This window comes from Micromys minutus, assembly GCF_963924665.1.
Source record: "Micromys minutus genome assembly, chromosome: 2".
Lineage (NCBI taxonomy): Eukaryota > Metazoa > Chordata > Mammalia > Rodentia > Muridae > Micromys > Micromys minutus.
In genome coordinates, this window is record NC_137971.1 from 69,430,720 (window position 1) to 69,448,551 (window position 17,832).

Genomic DNA, 17,832 nt, shown 5'->3' on the forward strand with positions numbered 1-17,832 from the left:
AAATCAACTGATCAAGTCATTTAGAAGGCAGCTGTTCATATCTGAATAACCGTGGGACTTGCTGACATGCTAATGACATACTTGAATGACTGTCCGTCTGGGGACTGAGGATTATTGGTTTTTTAAACAAGGATCTCAAACAGTTCTGATACTGGTGACTGAGAAACATACCTCCACATTTAGACTCTGAAGACCAGTGTGAAGAGCACCACTTTCTAATAACCAAGACCACAGTTAAGGCTCAAGAATCCATTTTGTCTCCAAATGCAAAACATGAAGTTCACCAGCCTCTTTGCTTCCCATCCTTTGAAACCCTATGTATAAGCTCCCAAAGAGGAGAGGGCAACTCTCCCAACAGTGACCTTTAAGGACACCACCATCAAATCAAGCCTTGATAAAAAAAAACATAGAACAAAAGAAAATATTAAGTGATAACTCTAATCAACATGCTCTCATATTTGTAGGCAGAAATAAAATACAAGTGGGAAAGACTTTCCTATGAGGCCCCAAAGGCTGGTGAAGGGATTCTCTAAAGCAGGCTGCTTTGGCCCGAATAGGGGACAGAGCATCCAGTGAGAAGCATGCAGGCTCACAGCCAAGAATCCAATGGCAAAGGGCTTTCTTTAAGCATTGTTCTCCGACACAGACCTCTTGTTCCTAAGTCTCTCTTCCCTCTGCCCCTGCCAAGATCAGCCTTCATTGCACCCACTCTGCAACCTTCCTGAGTAGAAGCAATTTAGGATCGTTTTATGACACTGTGAATTTCCACATAGGAACTGTTTACTGAGCCAGCACTGAGCACCCCAGAGGAGGGGCACAGCTCCTGTTCCTCAAGAGCTTCTCCAGAAAAGGGCCGCAGACTGACAGAGCATCCAGCTCCATCTCTGAACGGAAGTATTTGTGGGCAACTGAAGACTGTGATCTCTCCCGTATCCTAGCAACACTGGGGGCACCTGTCTCATGCCTTTGTCCTGGCCATATATGGTGGTTTGGTTGAAATGTCCTACAACACCAGTTCTAAAGCCCACAGACTGAGCACCAATGCCACAGGTAGTTTCAGGCACTTGTCCCCAGTTGGTGGCAACATTTGGGAAGCTTAGGAGGTGTGTATGGAGAAGGTATGTCACTGGGGGCACATTGTTCCTGGTTCATTCTCCCTCCTCCTGCTTGTAAGATGCAAGCTTGCAGCCTGCTGCTCTGGTCACCCTGCCGGCTGCCACGCTGCCCCACTGTGATACTGGTAGACTTTTATCCTTCTGGAACCATAAGCCCAAATAAATCCTTATTTGTGGTATTTATGACAGAAAAAGTAACAAATATAGCAAATCTGCAACATTTTTCAGGGGCTGAGAGCCCAGTGCAGAGCAAAGACATACTTGCATTGACCATCCCCCCCTTGTCTTTTACCTAATGCCTCGCCATACCCAAAAATGAATGGAACACAAACTCAAACTACAGAGTCCCAGGACTTCATACAGGATTCAAGTGTGTCCCACAAACCTACCTGATTGGAGTAGAAAGAGCTGGGGAGAGGAAGAAGCTTGAAAATAAGAAGGAGGGTATGGCCATGGTCTCTGAGAGCATTCTTGCCTTGTGTACCCTCCAGTGAATTCTACACAGGAAAGGTCCCCAGTGTCCTGGTTCCACTCCATCTAGAAATGGGGTCTGCCTCAGTCCTGCTGCAAAGCACTGGACTGTCCCAGCTTTGTCTAGGACAGGGTATGACTTAGAGCAACCTGTCTGTAGAGGGGACAGGAGCGCAGCAGGAAACTTTGAGGGGAGGAAAACCCAAAGTATTTCAATGTCAGGATTCTCACTGGGGAGGAGGTCACTAAGCCTTACTTATGTCACAGCGCAGGGGCAAAGTCTGACACCTTACATAAAGGTGTGCAACAAAGCTATTTGAAAGAGGATTCCAGCACACAGACACCCAGCACAGTCCCCACTTTGGGAAAACAATGGCAACCTGTCACCACAGAAAGGACTGTCAAAGATTTAAAAGGAGACTACAAATTAAACTGTCTGTCACCAGCCAAGTTTGTCTCTTCTTCTTCCATCCTCTCCCTGAACTGACTAGTTCCTATCTTCCTTAAAAGCATCCCAGAATAGGAAACCCTCCCAGCAAATCATCTCAGTGACAGGAAGATTTTATCTGAAAGATAAAATCAGGTCTTCCCTGGGCAGAACCAGAAGAGACAAAGGGAATGAGTCTTGGGTGGAAATTTCCTTGAGAGGCAAGGGGAAATTTGGTAGAGTGCTCTTTTCAGTTTCCTAGTCAAGTCTAAATTGCACTTCAAAGGTTTTCTAGCAAGGCTTAACTTGACAGCTGCCATTTGTAACTGTGCCTCCACAAGAATAGAAGCCAATTCTGCATCCCCACAGCCTAGCTCTGGGCTTGTCTCATGGCAGATGACTCATACCTGCATAGGTAGAGAGTGACCATCATCATCATCATCATCATCATCATCATCATCATCATCATCATCATCATCATCATCATCATCATCACAACCATCACCATTTCCACCACCACCACTACCACCACCACCATCACCACCACCATCACCATCACCATCATCATTAATCTGAAGGCATCCATGATCTAGTTCCATTGCTGCTTCCTCTGCCCCCTTCACCCTTTATATATGTCCAAATCACCTCTGACTCAGTGGGCCTCCAGGGCCCTGTTCTCCCACTTTGGAACTTTTATGTCTGCATTTCCTGTGTGTGATATGCTGGCACCATATCTCTACCTCACTCCAGTCCGAAAGGGGCCACCCAGCATAATGACGTCTCGGTGTCCTGAGAGGGTCTGGTCTCACTTCGATCAGTTGTAAGACCTTGGTAACATTGTTTGGATTTTTTTTATCCTGAACTTATTAAGCTGATGAAACATGGTACTGAGAGAGTCTGAGAAGCATTGACCGAGATGCTGCTTGTTATGTGATGAGCACAGGTACTGTCCTCAAGAAACGATGGCTGCTGTGGTCATTCATGGTGATGATAGTGATGGGTAATGGATGATGGTGATGATGATGATTGTGGTGATTTGAACAAGAATGGCCTCCATAGTCTCATATGTTTGAATACTTGGCACATAGGAACTGGCAGTATTAGAGGTGTGGTCTTATTAGAGTAGGTGTGGCCATGTTGGAGAAACCGTGTCACTGTGGAAGTGGGCTTAGAGATATCATATATGTTCAAGTCTGGCAAGCGTGGCACACAGTCCTTTGCAGCCTGCAGATAAAGATATAGAACTCTTGGCTCCTTCAGCACCATGTCTGCCTGCATGCCACCATGCTTCCTGCCATGATGATAGTGGGAAAAAAAATCTCTGAAACTGTAGCCAGCTCTAATTAACTGTTTTCCTTTATAAGAGTTGCCATGGTCATGGTGTCTTTTCACAGCAATAAAACCCTAAGACAATGATAATGATGATAAAGGTGATGAAGCCCTATTGAAGTTTACCTGAATCTCCTCTCTGACCTTTCGAGATCCTATTTTATATCAGAGTACATATACAGGGTCCCTGAGGCTATTTCCACACCTGACCTGACTTCCTAGTCTCCACAACCTTTATTAGTCTCCCCTAGCTACAACGTGTTCTTTGGAAGTGTGCCCTGAATGCACAATATGACATTAACGGAGGGGACACTGAACAGCATCCATAACCAACTGACATGGCCTACACCAAGAGCAGGTGTTTAGTCATGCTCTGATAATCCTGCACACTCAGCAAGAGAAGGTGACCTCCTTTGATTAACAGCACAGCCTCTGGCAAGGGGTTGGTTGCTTGGGAATGATGGGAAAATGATAAGTCAAGATTCAGGGCTTCTGGAAAAAATCCTTGGTCTGTTTCTCTGGTCAACAAGAACACAGACCCGTTGCCTGCATGAAGGAGCCACAGGCAGGTCAAGTGTGAGTTGGGGCTTTTCTGAGGATGCCATTATGACTTGTTCTCCATTGACTGCACTTGACTCAATCACCAAACCTTTACTCTGTCATTCTTCTGGTCACATTTGACCAAGGGATTTTGATACAAACAAACACACATGCAGGCATGCTCACACATGCATACTCATGACTTATGACTTGGGGCCACTGCACACACACATGACATGCACACAGGCATACAATAAACAAATGAGTAGAATGTGAGCTTCCAAGAGAGACTGACCTAGATTAGATATCAGTGAGACTATGAGCTCTACTCAACATTCTCCTGAAGACACCGGGGGAAGCTGTAGAGGACCCAGAGCTCACAAACAACAGCTGCTATTAAACTGTTAATAAAGCCCAAAAGAACAAATCTAATTATAGGATGACAAAGTCTTTTTCCACCCTTGAGTTCTGGGTATTTTAAATGGTGTTTCTGCTCTCCAGTTCTCTCCTGTTGCTCTTGTGGGCTGCAACTGAATTTGTAGCTGAAAGCATGTCCTTCATCAACCACTACTAACAAGGTAAAAGGTTGAACTTGTTTCCTCGTAAGATTGGAGAGTTAAGCCATGCATGGAGCCAAATATACTTCTAGTCTCTAAAATCCACGGCACTGGATGACCCTTTGGCATCTCATCCCAACCACTGGCATTATGCAACTCATTTCAGCCCACTTGTGTCTGTAGCTAGAACATTTCTGGTGTCTGCATTTAATCTTCAGAACAATCCGCTGTTCATAAATCTAGGCCAGAGCTGCAAATTTCTCTTGGTGTCCTGTATGAACATTCATCTCCAAATTGCATTTCACGGCACATGAAATACAAAGCCCTGGGAAGAAAGGGTCTGAGTGATAAACAGATGTTTTCCCCTAATTGTGCTGTGAAGTCATTAGCCACATATTGGTTCACTCATAGCTAGGATTTATTGAGTTAGAATAGAGCTGGAAACATATCTTATTGTAATACGTGAGTATTTGTTATGCCCTACTGCCAACCGACCTTAATATTTCACTTTCTCCAAGGTTTACAGAAACCCATTTTCTTTTTCCAAGCTGAAAGGTAATTATGAAATCAACTGTAATAACACCTCCCTGTCCAGGCAGGGGAGCAGTCATCTTTATTTGCAGATATAGATATCTTTCAACCATCATTACTTAAAACACTCTCCTCTGCGAAATAATAACATTTCCTTCAAATAGTCCCATGTGCACCGTGGGTGTTCTGGAATAGTCACCATACTCCCCAGAAGCACGTAGTGGTGAGTCAAAAGGAATCACCTTCCATCCACTAGATAGCCCGTGTGAGAGTTTTGTTACTGTTCCCAGTGAAAGAGGAGCATATGGCCATCTCCTCTGCTATAGAATGGCTCACTGGCAATGGTCCAAGAGTGACGTCACCAGCAAGGAGTTCCTGACTCTCTGGAACACCAGGGAAATCTCAAGGAGGATAGCTGAGCTCCACAGTCGGTTACCCGCATCAGACACTGTCACCTACTAACTGTATGGCCTCAAGAAAATTTCCTTATCTCTGAGATGCACTTCTGACCCTGCAAGCAGTGGACAGTAATAACCCCTTCTTCTCTGACACAGCTGGGACTATATGAGGTAGTTTGTTCTATGCACTGGCACATAAGGAGGGAAAGGTAAAAGACTGAATTGCTCAGTGGTAAGAGAAGGAGAGAAGGTACTATCTATCTGCCACTTGATTGGGTCTTTCCTCATTCATTCTAGGAGAGAGACATGGATAACATCTAGTGATTGGTTTAGGGTATGCTTTTTTTTATATGTCTGGGTATATGGTATACATATGTATATTTCTGTTGGCATGTGTGGGGCACATGTGTGTGTGTGTGTGTGTGTGTGTGTGTGTGTGTGTGTGTGTGTGTGTGTGTATGTGTGTGTGTGTGTGTGTGTGTGTGTGTGTGTGTGTGTGTGTAGCATGGATAGAGGTCACTAATTGCAAACAAATACCTTCCTCAATGGTTCTCCACTCTACATATTAAAACTAGGTCTCACACTTGAACTTAGAGCTTAGTGGTTTGGCTAGTCTAGCTAGCACACTTGTGCTGGGATTACATCCTGGTCATCATGCCCACTCAGCATTTACATGTGTCCAGGGCATCTGATTTCTAGTTCTCACACTTGGGTCATAAGCATTTTACCTAATGAGCCACTCCTCAGCCTACCAAAGGGTCATCTTACCACCAGACAAATGGTTAATAAAGTTCTCTTAATGCCCAAGTTGGAAAATTTCAGGCTTATGAAAGGAGAAGGGACAGGAAATTTTTGTCACTATCTTCCAGTCTGTCCTTGCTACACTATGCATAAACATTCAAGTTAACTCAGGCACATAAAGTCCCCTCTGTTTCCAAAGTGTTGGATAATCTTAAGTCTTCAAGCAAGCACTCAGTGCCCACCATGATCTGGAGGTCAGCTTCAAATAGATGGGACATCTTTCTCTTTATTTAAAGCTGCCTATTGCCTTTAACCTAGAACAGCAAAGGACAGAGCCCATTTGGTGTGTGTAAGTGGGATAGCAGACACACTGGCCACCAAATCATGGTACTTACAAACATGAGGCGGGTAGGTATGTTGTCTGACTGCACCAGAGGATTTTTATAGAGCCAGATCTCTTCCGGCTGGATGACTCTCTGGAATGGATCCAAAAACTCTGTAAAACTGAAACAAAACAGAGAAAAGTGCATGACAGCTCAGCACTCAGGGGCCGTGACAAAGGCTTCCCATGGGAAGCGATATTTTGCATGCTCTCAGAAGAATCCCATCTTCTGGGAAGGGGAGAAACAGGGAGCCTCTAATGATGATCCTCGGCCAGTTCCAACCAGAGAAAGACAAAAGGCCACTGAGACTCTAGCACCTGTGGCAGCCAGGACTCGTTCCTTGGTTAAGAGCCAGGATGTTAAGGGCCAGCTGTGCAAAGACTCTGGGAACTCGGGCTCCTAAGGTGAGCTGCAGCTCAAGTACCACACAGCGGCTCATGTGAGGTCAGGGTCAGGCTGTCAGCACAGTGTCTGAGAACAGCAGTGGAGACTCAGCAGGTTCCCTTGACCTAACAAGGGGACAGAAAGTGTCATGCCCACCCTCATATTGCCCAGGTGAAGTCATGTCGATTCCCTCCACTAGGGGGCAGAGGATGGAGGAGATGAGACTGGAATTTTGAGTCACTAATGGGCCCTAGGTATCTTTATGTTTTTACCCTCTGAGAACTACTCCTGCCGTGGGAATCCAGCTCTCTCTTCCTTAGTTGGATAACCAAGAGCAATCCTTAAATGAACAGTGGGGAGGGAGGGAGACGACGGGCGATATTATGAGTTTACAACTTCAGACTTCGGCCAACAGCTTTTGCCCAGCATCTCCAGCCCCACCTCTACCTAAATTTCATCCAGAATGATTTCAAGCATGAATGTCTGGAAGCCAGAGCAGCAAGAGGTTCCAGTCTTTTACTGCCCGGCTGAGAAAGTTTGATCCCGAGCCCAGAGGATCTTGTCTTCTCACAGCCACCCCTGTTTTAGTCCCAGATTCAGAAACACTCCCTGTCTCGGGCAAAAAGGGACAGTCATCCAAGAACCTGATCCTAGCAGTACTGGGGACCTTGCAACCTCACTATGCATGTATCCTAAACTTGGGTGGCACGCGATCTTGATCTGTCTGTATTTTAAGTACGTTTTCAGCAGTGACCATACAGGGACTGTGGGCTGAGAGCTCCCGGGATGGCTGGCCCACTAGGAGGCCCTGATACTGCCAAACCTAACATACACTCTGAGCAGCTTCACAGTAATAGCATCAAACAGACCAGCCTCCCAGTGAATTCTACTGAGCATCTATAAGAACCCATAGTCCTCCATGTCTGTTTCCACATGCCTTTCTGCCCTTTCTTCTATTCTCTCTTCTCTGCCCCATCACCTCTAACTGTGGGTGGGGTTTTAAATGCTAAGAATACGTGTACTTAGGAATTAAAAATAATGATAATAGTAGAGGTGTCTTTGACAGCTCTGTTTAGCACCTCCACCTGGGAAACATTTGCTAGTGTGGTAATTGTCATAGAGCCCAGCCAAGCCGTCACCAACCTAGGCTCAGAGTGCATCAAGAACCTGGTCTGAAAAACTGCTCTGGGCCCTGTGTACTTTCTCTAAAGCAAGGATATGGCACTATGGTGTTCACTTCCCTGGGGATCAGAAAACTGCTCCCTGGCACAGCCCTCCCATGAAGCTGCTCTGTACCACTTAGTAAAACACTGCCCTTTGTGGGGCTGCAGTGTACACACCTACAGTGGGGCAGCTTGGAACCAAATCAGAGGCCACAGCTGGAGATGGACGAGAACCTTCTGGAGACTTGTTAGCCAGATGTATTAACAAAATGGATAGGACCTGGGGATGTGGATTTTAAGCCATTCTTCAGGTCACATGCTCCAGCTCTGACCCCAGTAATCCCTTAAGGGTCTTGCACTCCTGACTCCAAGAAACTTGATGACTTAATTTTCTTGATTGACAATCCTGGAGTTTCAGTCCAGCTCTGGATGTGTGGTGTGTAGAAAGTGTTTTTCTTAATATCTCTGATCCTCAGTTTCCTTGTCTGTGAATTGAACATATCTTACAGAGCTGGAATGGAAATTAAATTGAAAGAACACACATGAACCGTGGGGACAAAGCTGGGTTGGTGAAGGGAAGAGAGAAATAAAATGGGAAGGGAAGAATCTAAACATGGGCAGAAAACCTAGTAATTTTTTCCCATTTACTACTACACTTCAGTCTCCAATGTACGTTTTCACCCAATTTTTTGGTATATTCTTTGGCTGTGGCATAGCCTGCCCCCTGCCTCCAGGGAGTTTTCAAAAGCATTTTAAATGAAATGAAATGCAATAAAGTTTGTCTAAAAGATGTTTCTACACCACCTAGGCTGCTTGTGATAGCTAAACCTTCTAGAATATCCTGATCACTGTGATCCTACAATAAATCATCCAAAAATAATTGATTCCGCTCCTGAGTTTGTGGCTCAGGAAATTCCGTGAGTCCGGCTGAAGAGTCCTTGCTGAGCTGGTCTCCTTCAGTGACTTAGAACATTGACTGAGACTGTAGTTAACCTAGTGCTGCACGGGGCATTATCAAGGTGGTCCCTGCTGCTGGCTGCACTGGAGAACTGACACATTCCCCCCAGTCCCAAGATACAGAGAATTCAGTCCTGCATCCCAAGAGAAGCAGACCAAAGCTAAATGGCTTCCTCTGTTCCAATCTTGAGAGTTGGATATCCATGACCCCCAAGGGCGCATGTATTTGAATACTTGGTTTCTAGGCGGTGCCACTGCTTTGGAAGGGATTTGGAACCGTTAGAAAGTAGAACCAGCTGGAGGAAATGGGTCACATGACATTTATAGGCCCGACTTGTTTACCCTGTGCTCAGTTTCCCAGTCTGTGCTAATGTTAAGTGAACAGCCTTAGCCACCGCATCAAAGCGTCCCTGCCATGATGAATCATATCCTCCAACCATGAGCCAGAAAAGACCCTTCATCCTGTAAGGAGTTTTAGGTCAAGTATTTGGTTACAACAATGAGAACGCTAATGGAAGCAGTCAGTGTACCACACTTAATGGTGGGTCTTAAAGGCTTCTTCAAGGAAGATAAACAGATAACCTTTCCTTGGTGGGTATAGTGAGTCTTAACAACAAACAAGCAGGTGGTGCAGAATATGGCTTCAACCACCACTGGAGTGCCATCTGCCATCTACAGGGTGACACTAACCATAATGGCACACAACCCACTGTCAGAGACCCCAGAACCTTGACTTCCATTTCTTTCTCACAAAGCAGGCCACAGGGCCAGGACACTTAGACACACAGCAATTTCCTTCCCACTGTCTCTGTGTCCTTGGAATCATCACTGTCTGTCTCTGTCTGTCTGTCTGTCTTTTTCTCTCTGTCTTCTGCATCTGGTGGTGTTAAAGTTTACATGCATGCATGTTAGTGGAGGCCAGGGGTCAACTAACCTCAGATACTGTTCTTCATATGTTGTCCCCTTGTTTTGTGACATGGGGCCTCTCAGTGAGAACTGGAATGCCCACTAGGCGAGGCTACCTGCAGCAAGCTCTGATGACTTACCTGTCCTGCCTCCAGCACCGGGGTGACACATTATGTCACTGTGCCCTTCATTTTAAGAAGTTGCTGGGCTTGATAACATGTGCTTGCTTGTGTTTTCACGACAAAGACTTTACTCAAGTTATGTCCCCAGTCTAAAGGGTTTACTTCCTAAAGGTCAAGTGCAATTTTTCTAAAATGCTGCCAAATACTGAGACTTTTAAACAATCCCTCACTGTACCCTGAGTAGCTGTAGCAAAAAGAAATTTTTTTTACTGGCAAATCATATCCCATGGGACCAGTGGTACTAAGAAAGATAGATGTCCCTTCTCCAACCACCAGCGTCTGCCTCAGAGAATCCAGACAGGAAGGCAGCAGTTCAGATGACCCGGAGCTTATAGAAGCAAATGGGGTCAGAAGAGGGCAGGCAGAAGATAGAAAACACTGGAGACATTTACAGATCTTCCAAGGGAGGGCACACTGAGGCCTGGAAGCATCCTTGAAAGTAGGCTATAAAGCAAGAAGTTGAAACTCTGTTTCTGTTCTGACTTCCTGGGGAGTCAGGCTTACTGTACAACCATGGAGACCAAAGTTTGATCCCTGTGTCCTACAGAGAAAAGCAATGCATGGGAGTGAGAATCCATGATCCCATCGCTAAGGAAGGCAGAAACAGGAAGATCCCAGGAGCTCACTGACCCGCTATCTTAGCCTACTTAGTACGTTCCAGGAAAGTGTCAGTCTCAAGAAATAATAAATAGCCAAGGTTGATGGTTGGTGGTCATCTAAGAGCAGCGGACATCTGAGGAAAGACAGAATGGTCCTTTGGCCTCCACATGCAACTGCACACGCACACACTCACACAGTGTGACATGTGGAGCTGTGAGGTTACCATTACCCCAGGGCTCACTCCACACTGAGGACATCCAACTGTGGGTTGGGTCATAGGATTCCATACATTAATGCATCCAGAAAATACATGGGGGTTTTGTGGTTACAGATTCAGGTACAAGGACACCTGGAAGCTGGCATTTCTAGCAAGCTTCTTTCCTGATGATGGTATGACGTGTTTCTGTAGATCAAACCATGAGCACCAAGGGACCATGTCCTGGGGAGTCTGTCTCAACTTCAGACCTACAACCTGAACCTTCACTTAGTAAATCTTAGTGTGCCTGTTATGTGTTGAGACAGGATGTTCTCAGTAAAATCCAGGGCCTCCTAACTCTGGCCATTTGAGAACCAGTTTGGCTGAGTTGTACTATTACTTATCTGTTGATAGAATCCCCTTTGAAGAAACTCAGATTATTCTAGAAGAAATATCATGTCACTTTAATTATAAAACCAGCATGCCTTCCAGAACACCTGCTAGGCATCGAAATCAACAATAGACTAGTCCTCCTAAGTAACCATGGTCTCCGAACAGAACTCTGTCCTCTCTGAAAAGAGAAAGAGAAAGTGGCCAAAGAGGCCCTCCTATGGAGCGTGAAAGAGAACAGGAATGCCACCAAAATTCTCCACTGTGGTTGGAAGGAATGTCAGGATCATGTCTAATTACATTCATCCTGTAAAGCCTCGAATATCATTTCAAACCCCTCTTGTGTTTGCTAAAAACAAAATGGATAAAATATAAAAACCAATACTGGACATTCAAAGACTCAACAATATAGATCATTCTACCTGAAGGAAAATGGCTCTAGGTGCATAAACAGTGCCTGAGCATCAACTCACACCTATCCAGCATGGTGACCGCATCCTTAGATTTGCAAGAAAAGGATGAAGAACGTGGGGGAAACTCTTTGACCCCCTAGCAGGTGTATAAAATTATTTAGTTTACTTTTATTTCCAATGAATATAATGCAGATGACAATATCTTAATGCCCCAAAGCTCTGCCGGGGCCAGCCACCAGACAAAAAAATGGGACCTGGGGCCTCCATTTTGAATGCCACTTCCCTGGCTCAGACGCAAAACAGATCTAAAGTAAGCATGTGTGTAACACAGGGGCCTCTGCACACATGGATCAATGCCTAGCCCTTCACTGTGCACCACAGTGATCTTTATGCTAGAATAAGACCCCTAAAGCTCCCTTAAGTCTGATGGAAAAAAGAGAGAAAGGGAAGAATCCTGCTCCAGAAGGAAGTGCAGAAGTCCAGCAGGTCATGGGGGTCAGTTACTTATCACCTGCAAAAAAAACAATGTTGTTTAGGTAAAGTCGAAACGTTAAGTTTGTTGTCCCCAACAAGCCCAGGGTCAGTAAAGGTATCAATTTAACCTCTTCAAATAATGAAGGCTTCCTTCACTGTAAGCATGTGGCAACTGTTAACCATCAACTCTGTTCACTCAAAATATAAAATGTCTGAAGTATGCAAGTCAAGATGTTTCTACTACGGCTACAAAAGGAAACTGATATTGTTAAAGCTAAAATAAATGTGCAAATGTATCGTTTTCTTTCATGAAAACGGTCTAAAATCAAGTGACTTGCTAGGCAAAACCTGAAGCATGCTCTTGCTTCCCCGTTGTTACCTGAGAGGGACTGTCCTGAGTCTACACATGCATTACTTTCCTCTTGGCAAAGAAGAATGCTTTTTTCTAGCTTCTCATGACAATTTGAAGAGCGTAAAAAATACACAGAATATGATTCTATAGACACGATCCTAATCTTATGCTCAGAAATTCTCCCCTTGATTCATGCATAGTTCATGCAGAGAGTGTTTATTTAAATTTCCCATAAGTACATCTCTCTCACAAACGTAACACACACTTGCACACAAATCTAACTTCAGGCACATATGTTAAAGCTGGTTGAAGCGAGAGGGAAGCATGCAAAGATACAGAGAATTCAATAACATTTACTGAGGTACCAAACAGACAGAATAGCTAATGACAACAAAGAAAGGAAAACAGCAAAACCCCCAAGGCCGGAAGGAGTGAGGTCAATGCCAAACTACAGAAACCAAACACTTTCCTCTGGGTGGACCTTCACCCGTCCTCCTCCTGCCTTCTTCCTTGAGTTACCCGACTCTTCTCCAAGCAGCAGGTGCAATTCTGGGGAGATCTATATCACCACTGCGGGCTCTCTGCGCTCTCTAACAGGTTGGCCACCTGAAGCCAGAGTCTAGACAGTCGCAAGATATGTCCCTAATGTCACAATCTCACATCTACTCATCCCCCCCATACTTCCTGTGGTCAATTCCATCTCCATAGCTTAATTTGACTGCAGGACTCACCTGATGCACACCCGATTCCATAGGAAGGGCACACTAGGTGGCAGTTTTTCTAACCTTTTTCAGCTTTTACTCAATCGATCCACTGTCTACAATACACTTGAGAGTATCTTATAACACCAGTGGCATTTCAATGCTCTCTACTATGTAAAAGTGGTAGTCACAGGATTTTGAGCTACAATCAAATGAACCAAGAAGGTCAAGGCCCTTCGTTGCAAGATTAAGAACACAGTACATTCATTAGTTCTTTGTCGCTCTGCTTTGAGATGTCTAGTTTGGGATGCCTGGGTAGGTGGATTCCTGAAGTGATCCCCACCTACACAGACACACACACAGACACACAGACACACACACACACACACACACACACACATACATACACATACACACAAAGACTTCATCACACAAGAGAGGGCAATTCCCTGCTCTTCCAGGGTTATTTCATTGAGTATGACAACATATTCAGCTCAAAGCTGGGAACCAGAAGAATAGCCCATTTCAATAAATCACTAGTAGAACTTAGCATGTTCCAGACCAAGGGGTACAAATGTCCCTTTAAACACAAATTATCAAAGCTCTTTTCTCCCTATCAGCCAATAAACACATAGATTTTCCAATATGTCTGTCCATAGCCCTTTCCCAAACAATGTAGATACTTAGGGATAGTAAAAACAAATGTGCGTTTAGAAGGAATTTCTCCATCTCTTCCCCCACCATTAATTTCTACTCCAATTATAGAAATATGAACTTGCCAGATTGTTGACTTGGTCCAAATCTGACTCAGCACTTGCCTGTTGGGTAGCATGTGGAGAGTTACTTAACCTTTTCTCAGATTTCACATTCTGCAGGCTTAGTTTTCAAAACCTCCTTTACTTGGGGTTCTTAAATGCTTCAACCTCCCTTCTAGCCCACCAAACAGAGGTGGGGGGGAGGTCAATAGGAAAAGGAGGTTGTGGGCCAGTTTAGAAGTAGTTCCTTGGGACAATTTCCCTCTTCATTGTCCAGATAGCAGCACTCTAGTTCAATAGTAAACCATAACCACGAATTAGTAGTTGCTGCCTGATCCAACAGAAACTGCGAGGCTCTGCTGAACTGGCACAAGTCAGCTGAAGCAGCTAGAATCAGCCAGGATAGCATGAGAAGTTCTTCGGTGCCTTTCTCCCTATGAAGTGAAGACCAGCAAAGACCAGCAAAGACCAGCAAAGAAGAGAGACCCAAGAAGACCAGAGAAGAGACCAAGTGTTGCAAAGTGTAGCAGTGAAGAGCATCCTCTCACTGTCTGTGGAGTTCCATTTATGTTCTTTCTAAACATCCCCTGCCCTCGAAAGTGTCTGTTTTTAGCAAAGCATCACATGCCATACCACATGACAGGTTCCAGAAAACACATCATGTGGCACAAATGTGTTGTTAAGAAACCAGAAATTTCTACTTCAACATTCCCCTCAATCCTCAGGAGACCACACTTTCCAGGACCAATGTGAACAAAATCAATGTTAGGGTCCTAAAAATTCCCAGTGTGAACAGCATTGATTCTCATGAGAGGATGACTGGGCTGCCTCCTTCTTTAAGGTCCTCCTGGGACTGTGTTGGGGAGGGACTCAGGTAGAAGAATGGTAACAGCCACTACTTGACTTTGGCCACTTAATGAGCCAAGAGTGTCCCAGAAAGCTGTTTTCAAACCTTGAGATCTATAAGGGAAAGACCGATGTGTGTTAACAGCGCTTTGCAAGTAAGAGCCAACACTGAAGCCTGACCCCTAACTGCACAATGGACTCTTGCTCTCCAGTGGGCCATACACACAGACATCAACCGTGGCCAGCAGAAGAGGCTGACAGCTCCACACCTGCGGAGAACAGGCCCATCAGAGTTTTCATTAGTCCTGGGAACAAGGGGTGGGAGGCAGGTGTGGAGAGAACATATCAATGGTTTATCACTGAGCCAGTAAACCAGCAGCCAGACTCCAGATGGGTCTTCCTTTGAGTCTGAATCCTTGGAGAGCCCCAGGTACAAAGGTAGCAATTAGAACCACAAGCAGAACTAATCAGCACACTGGGCAGTGTCCTGAGCCAAGCACTGCACTTAGTGTTTTTCAAAGTAACTTCAGTAATCCTCAAAATGACCTCTGGGTGAGAACTGACTGTTCAGTTCAGAACCAAGTACACTGTAGCTACAAGACATGGGTTGCCTGTTTAGGTCCATGCAGATTTTTTAAATGGGTAAATAAGTTGTTACTACTACTACTTTACTAATATTACTATTACTACTACGACTACTACTACTACTCTACTACTACTACAATAATAAAATTTAAGCAATCGTTTATATCTTTGTAAATATTTATTACTGTTTTGGGATTGTGACCCACAGGTTGAGAACCACTAGAAGGAGAAAAACGAGACCCACACTATCTTTCATTCCCACCAATGCCTTCCTGGCTTACCTCGAGGTAGGTGATTTAGTCAAATACCCTGCCCTTACTCCGGTGTGGAGAACTGTGTCAATACCACCTGCTCTGGACCAGAGGAGGACTGGCTCCATGTGTCTCCTTTTCCGTCTGTTCTGAGGTCATCCTCCCAACAAGCACATGGGTACTCATAGCAAAGCTGAGACACACACTCCACCCCTCACTCTAAACACGTGTCTCGTTTAGCCAAGGCTACAGACCCTGGGGACAAACGGCTGTCTTGAATACCCATTCTTCTCCTGTCAGCCATGTCTGCGAGGTGACTCTGAGAACAGCACCTACCTCAGATAGTTGTCACATGGATGAAATGTGTAGGCTCATGGGTGTGACATTTGTACAGTGGAAGGTATAATCACGACTTAACAGTGTGGCCGAGCATAATCCTCGAGACCAGAGGGCTTTAGAAATCCTAATCACAACTCTGTCTCCTACTATGCTTCAAGAAATAATGTCTCCTGGACCAAAAATAAAAAATTGTCCTAGAAAGGAGCCAGACAGTTCCTGCTTATTCCTGGATATTGAGCCATCATTCCCTGATGGTCTATATTCAGCTGTCCTCTGGGAACATGTCCCAGTTGACACTGTTGTTGGGTGGCCTTTCACAGCATGCACTGTTCTCTTCCTGGATGTGAGTGTCTATGACACATAAACTCTGTCCAGAGTTACACGTCTTCTGTGGTCATCCTCAAAACCTGAGGCCAGAATTCCCTCCTGCAACTCTCTAGATCCCTACACTATCTGACCTTTCATACCGGGCAGATACTGTACAAGTAACACATGAAACTATGTTTTCCTAAGCATGCCGGCACAGGATGAACTAAGGAGCAAGCAGGATCTGTGGTCTAAGCCAGGAGATGTTGTTCATCTGACTAGCTCTTAGGTGTGGGAGACGGAGGGACCAGAAGATAATGGACCAGAAACAAGCTGCATGAGTGAACGACACCACTAGTGTAACTGTTCTTCAGATCCTGGATGCTCACTGATGTGCGCTCCGTTTCTGTGGTCACTGATAGTGGACCTGAGGATTGTTCTTTCTGCACCAGCTCAGTGTGAAATGAAGTGTGTGCAAGGAAGGTGTCATCACTGTCAGCCTGACTAGACATGGAATCTCTAAGAGTCATGACTCTGGGTGTATCTAAAGGAGTTTTCAGAGAGGGTTAATTGCAGAGAGAAGACATACCCTGAATATAGGTAGCAGCGACCATGGGCCAGAGTCCAGAGATAAATAAAAAGAAAGAGAAGAAAACAAACTGCTTTCCTCTCTGCGTGCTGACCGTAGACACACTGTGACCGGGTGCTTCACACATCCACCTCCATGTCTTTCCCACGGCGATGGGCTGAAGCCCCTCAGAGCATGAGCTAAGACAGACCCACCTTCCTTAGGCTGGTTTCACTACTTGTTTTGTCAAAAGACTTTTGTTACAAATAGAGCACTCCCACCAAACATTCTCCCCAGGCACTTAAACCCCAAATCTCACCAAGAATTTAGCCTCAAAAAGGGACAAGATCAGACCAGACAAGGAACAATGAGATGAATACAAGAAGATGGTAGAAGTGATAGCTCAGTGACCAAAAACCAAAACAAGACAAAACACCTCCACAAATACAACACAACATGAATGCTTAGATTGGGGGCAGGAGGAGTTCCAGGTTTAAAAAAATGTAGACCATGGAATGGGGGAAGGATTGTGGAAGGGGGTAACCAGAAGGGGAGCAGTGAGCAAGATACAAAGTGCATAAGTAAAAAAATTAATTTTTAAAAAATGTAACCGGTAACCTTGAGGATGACTGGGGTAAACCAAAGGATGGGAGACTGCACTGGACATTATCGACAAAGGAAGGACTGGCGTCCTTCAGTGCAGTGAGGACAGGGTCATGTGGAAGAGCACCCCTTTCCTTCCGCAGAAGCACTCAAAGCTGTTAGGGAGCTCAGGAGCATGAAGTACCAGCTATTCATCTGCAGGTGTTCAGAAAAACAAACAACCAGGTGTAAGGGGAAAGTGACAAATCATTGACAACTGCCAACTCTAACCAGAGCACATGGGGATCATCTTACTCTCCGATTGTTCTGGATGCCTGAAATGGTTCAGAAGAAAATATTGGCCCAGGGCAGTCTGGAAACAGTATCTCA

General features: G+C 45.1%; 1 protein-coding gene across 5 annotated transcripts in view; it reads right to left on the reverse strand.

Moving 5' to 3' along the window:
* The window catches only part of PLPP4 (phospholipid phosphatase 4), a gene marked incomplete at both ends in the record, with an annotated part of 138,210 nt that overhangs the window by 78,866 nt on the left and 41,512 nt on the right, over positions 1–17,832 (reverse strand). For all 5 annotated transcript variants that reach the window (XM_080911190.1, XM_080911191.1, XM_080911189.1 and 2 more), the window contains one exon: positions 6,505–6,613. In XM_080911190.1, the coding sequence (XP_080767316.1) occupies positions 6,505–6,613 (109 nt within the window). The remainder of the gene's footprint in view (positions 1–6,504; positions 6,614–17,832) is intronic.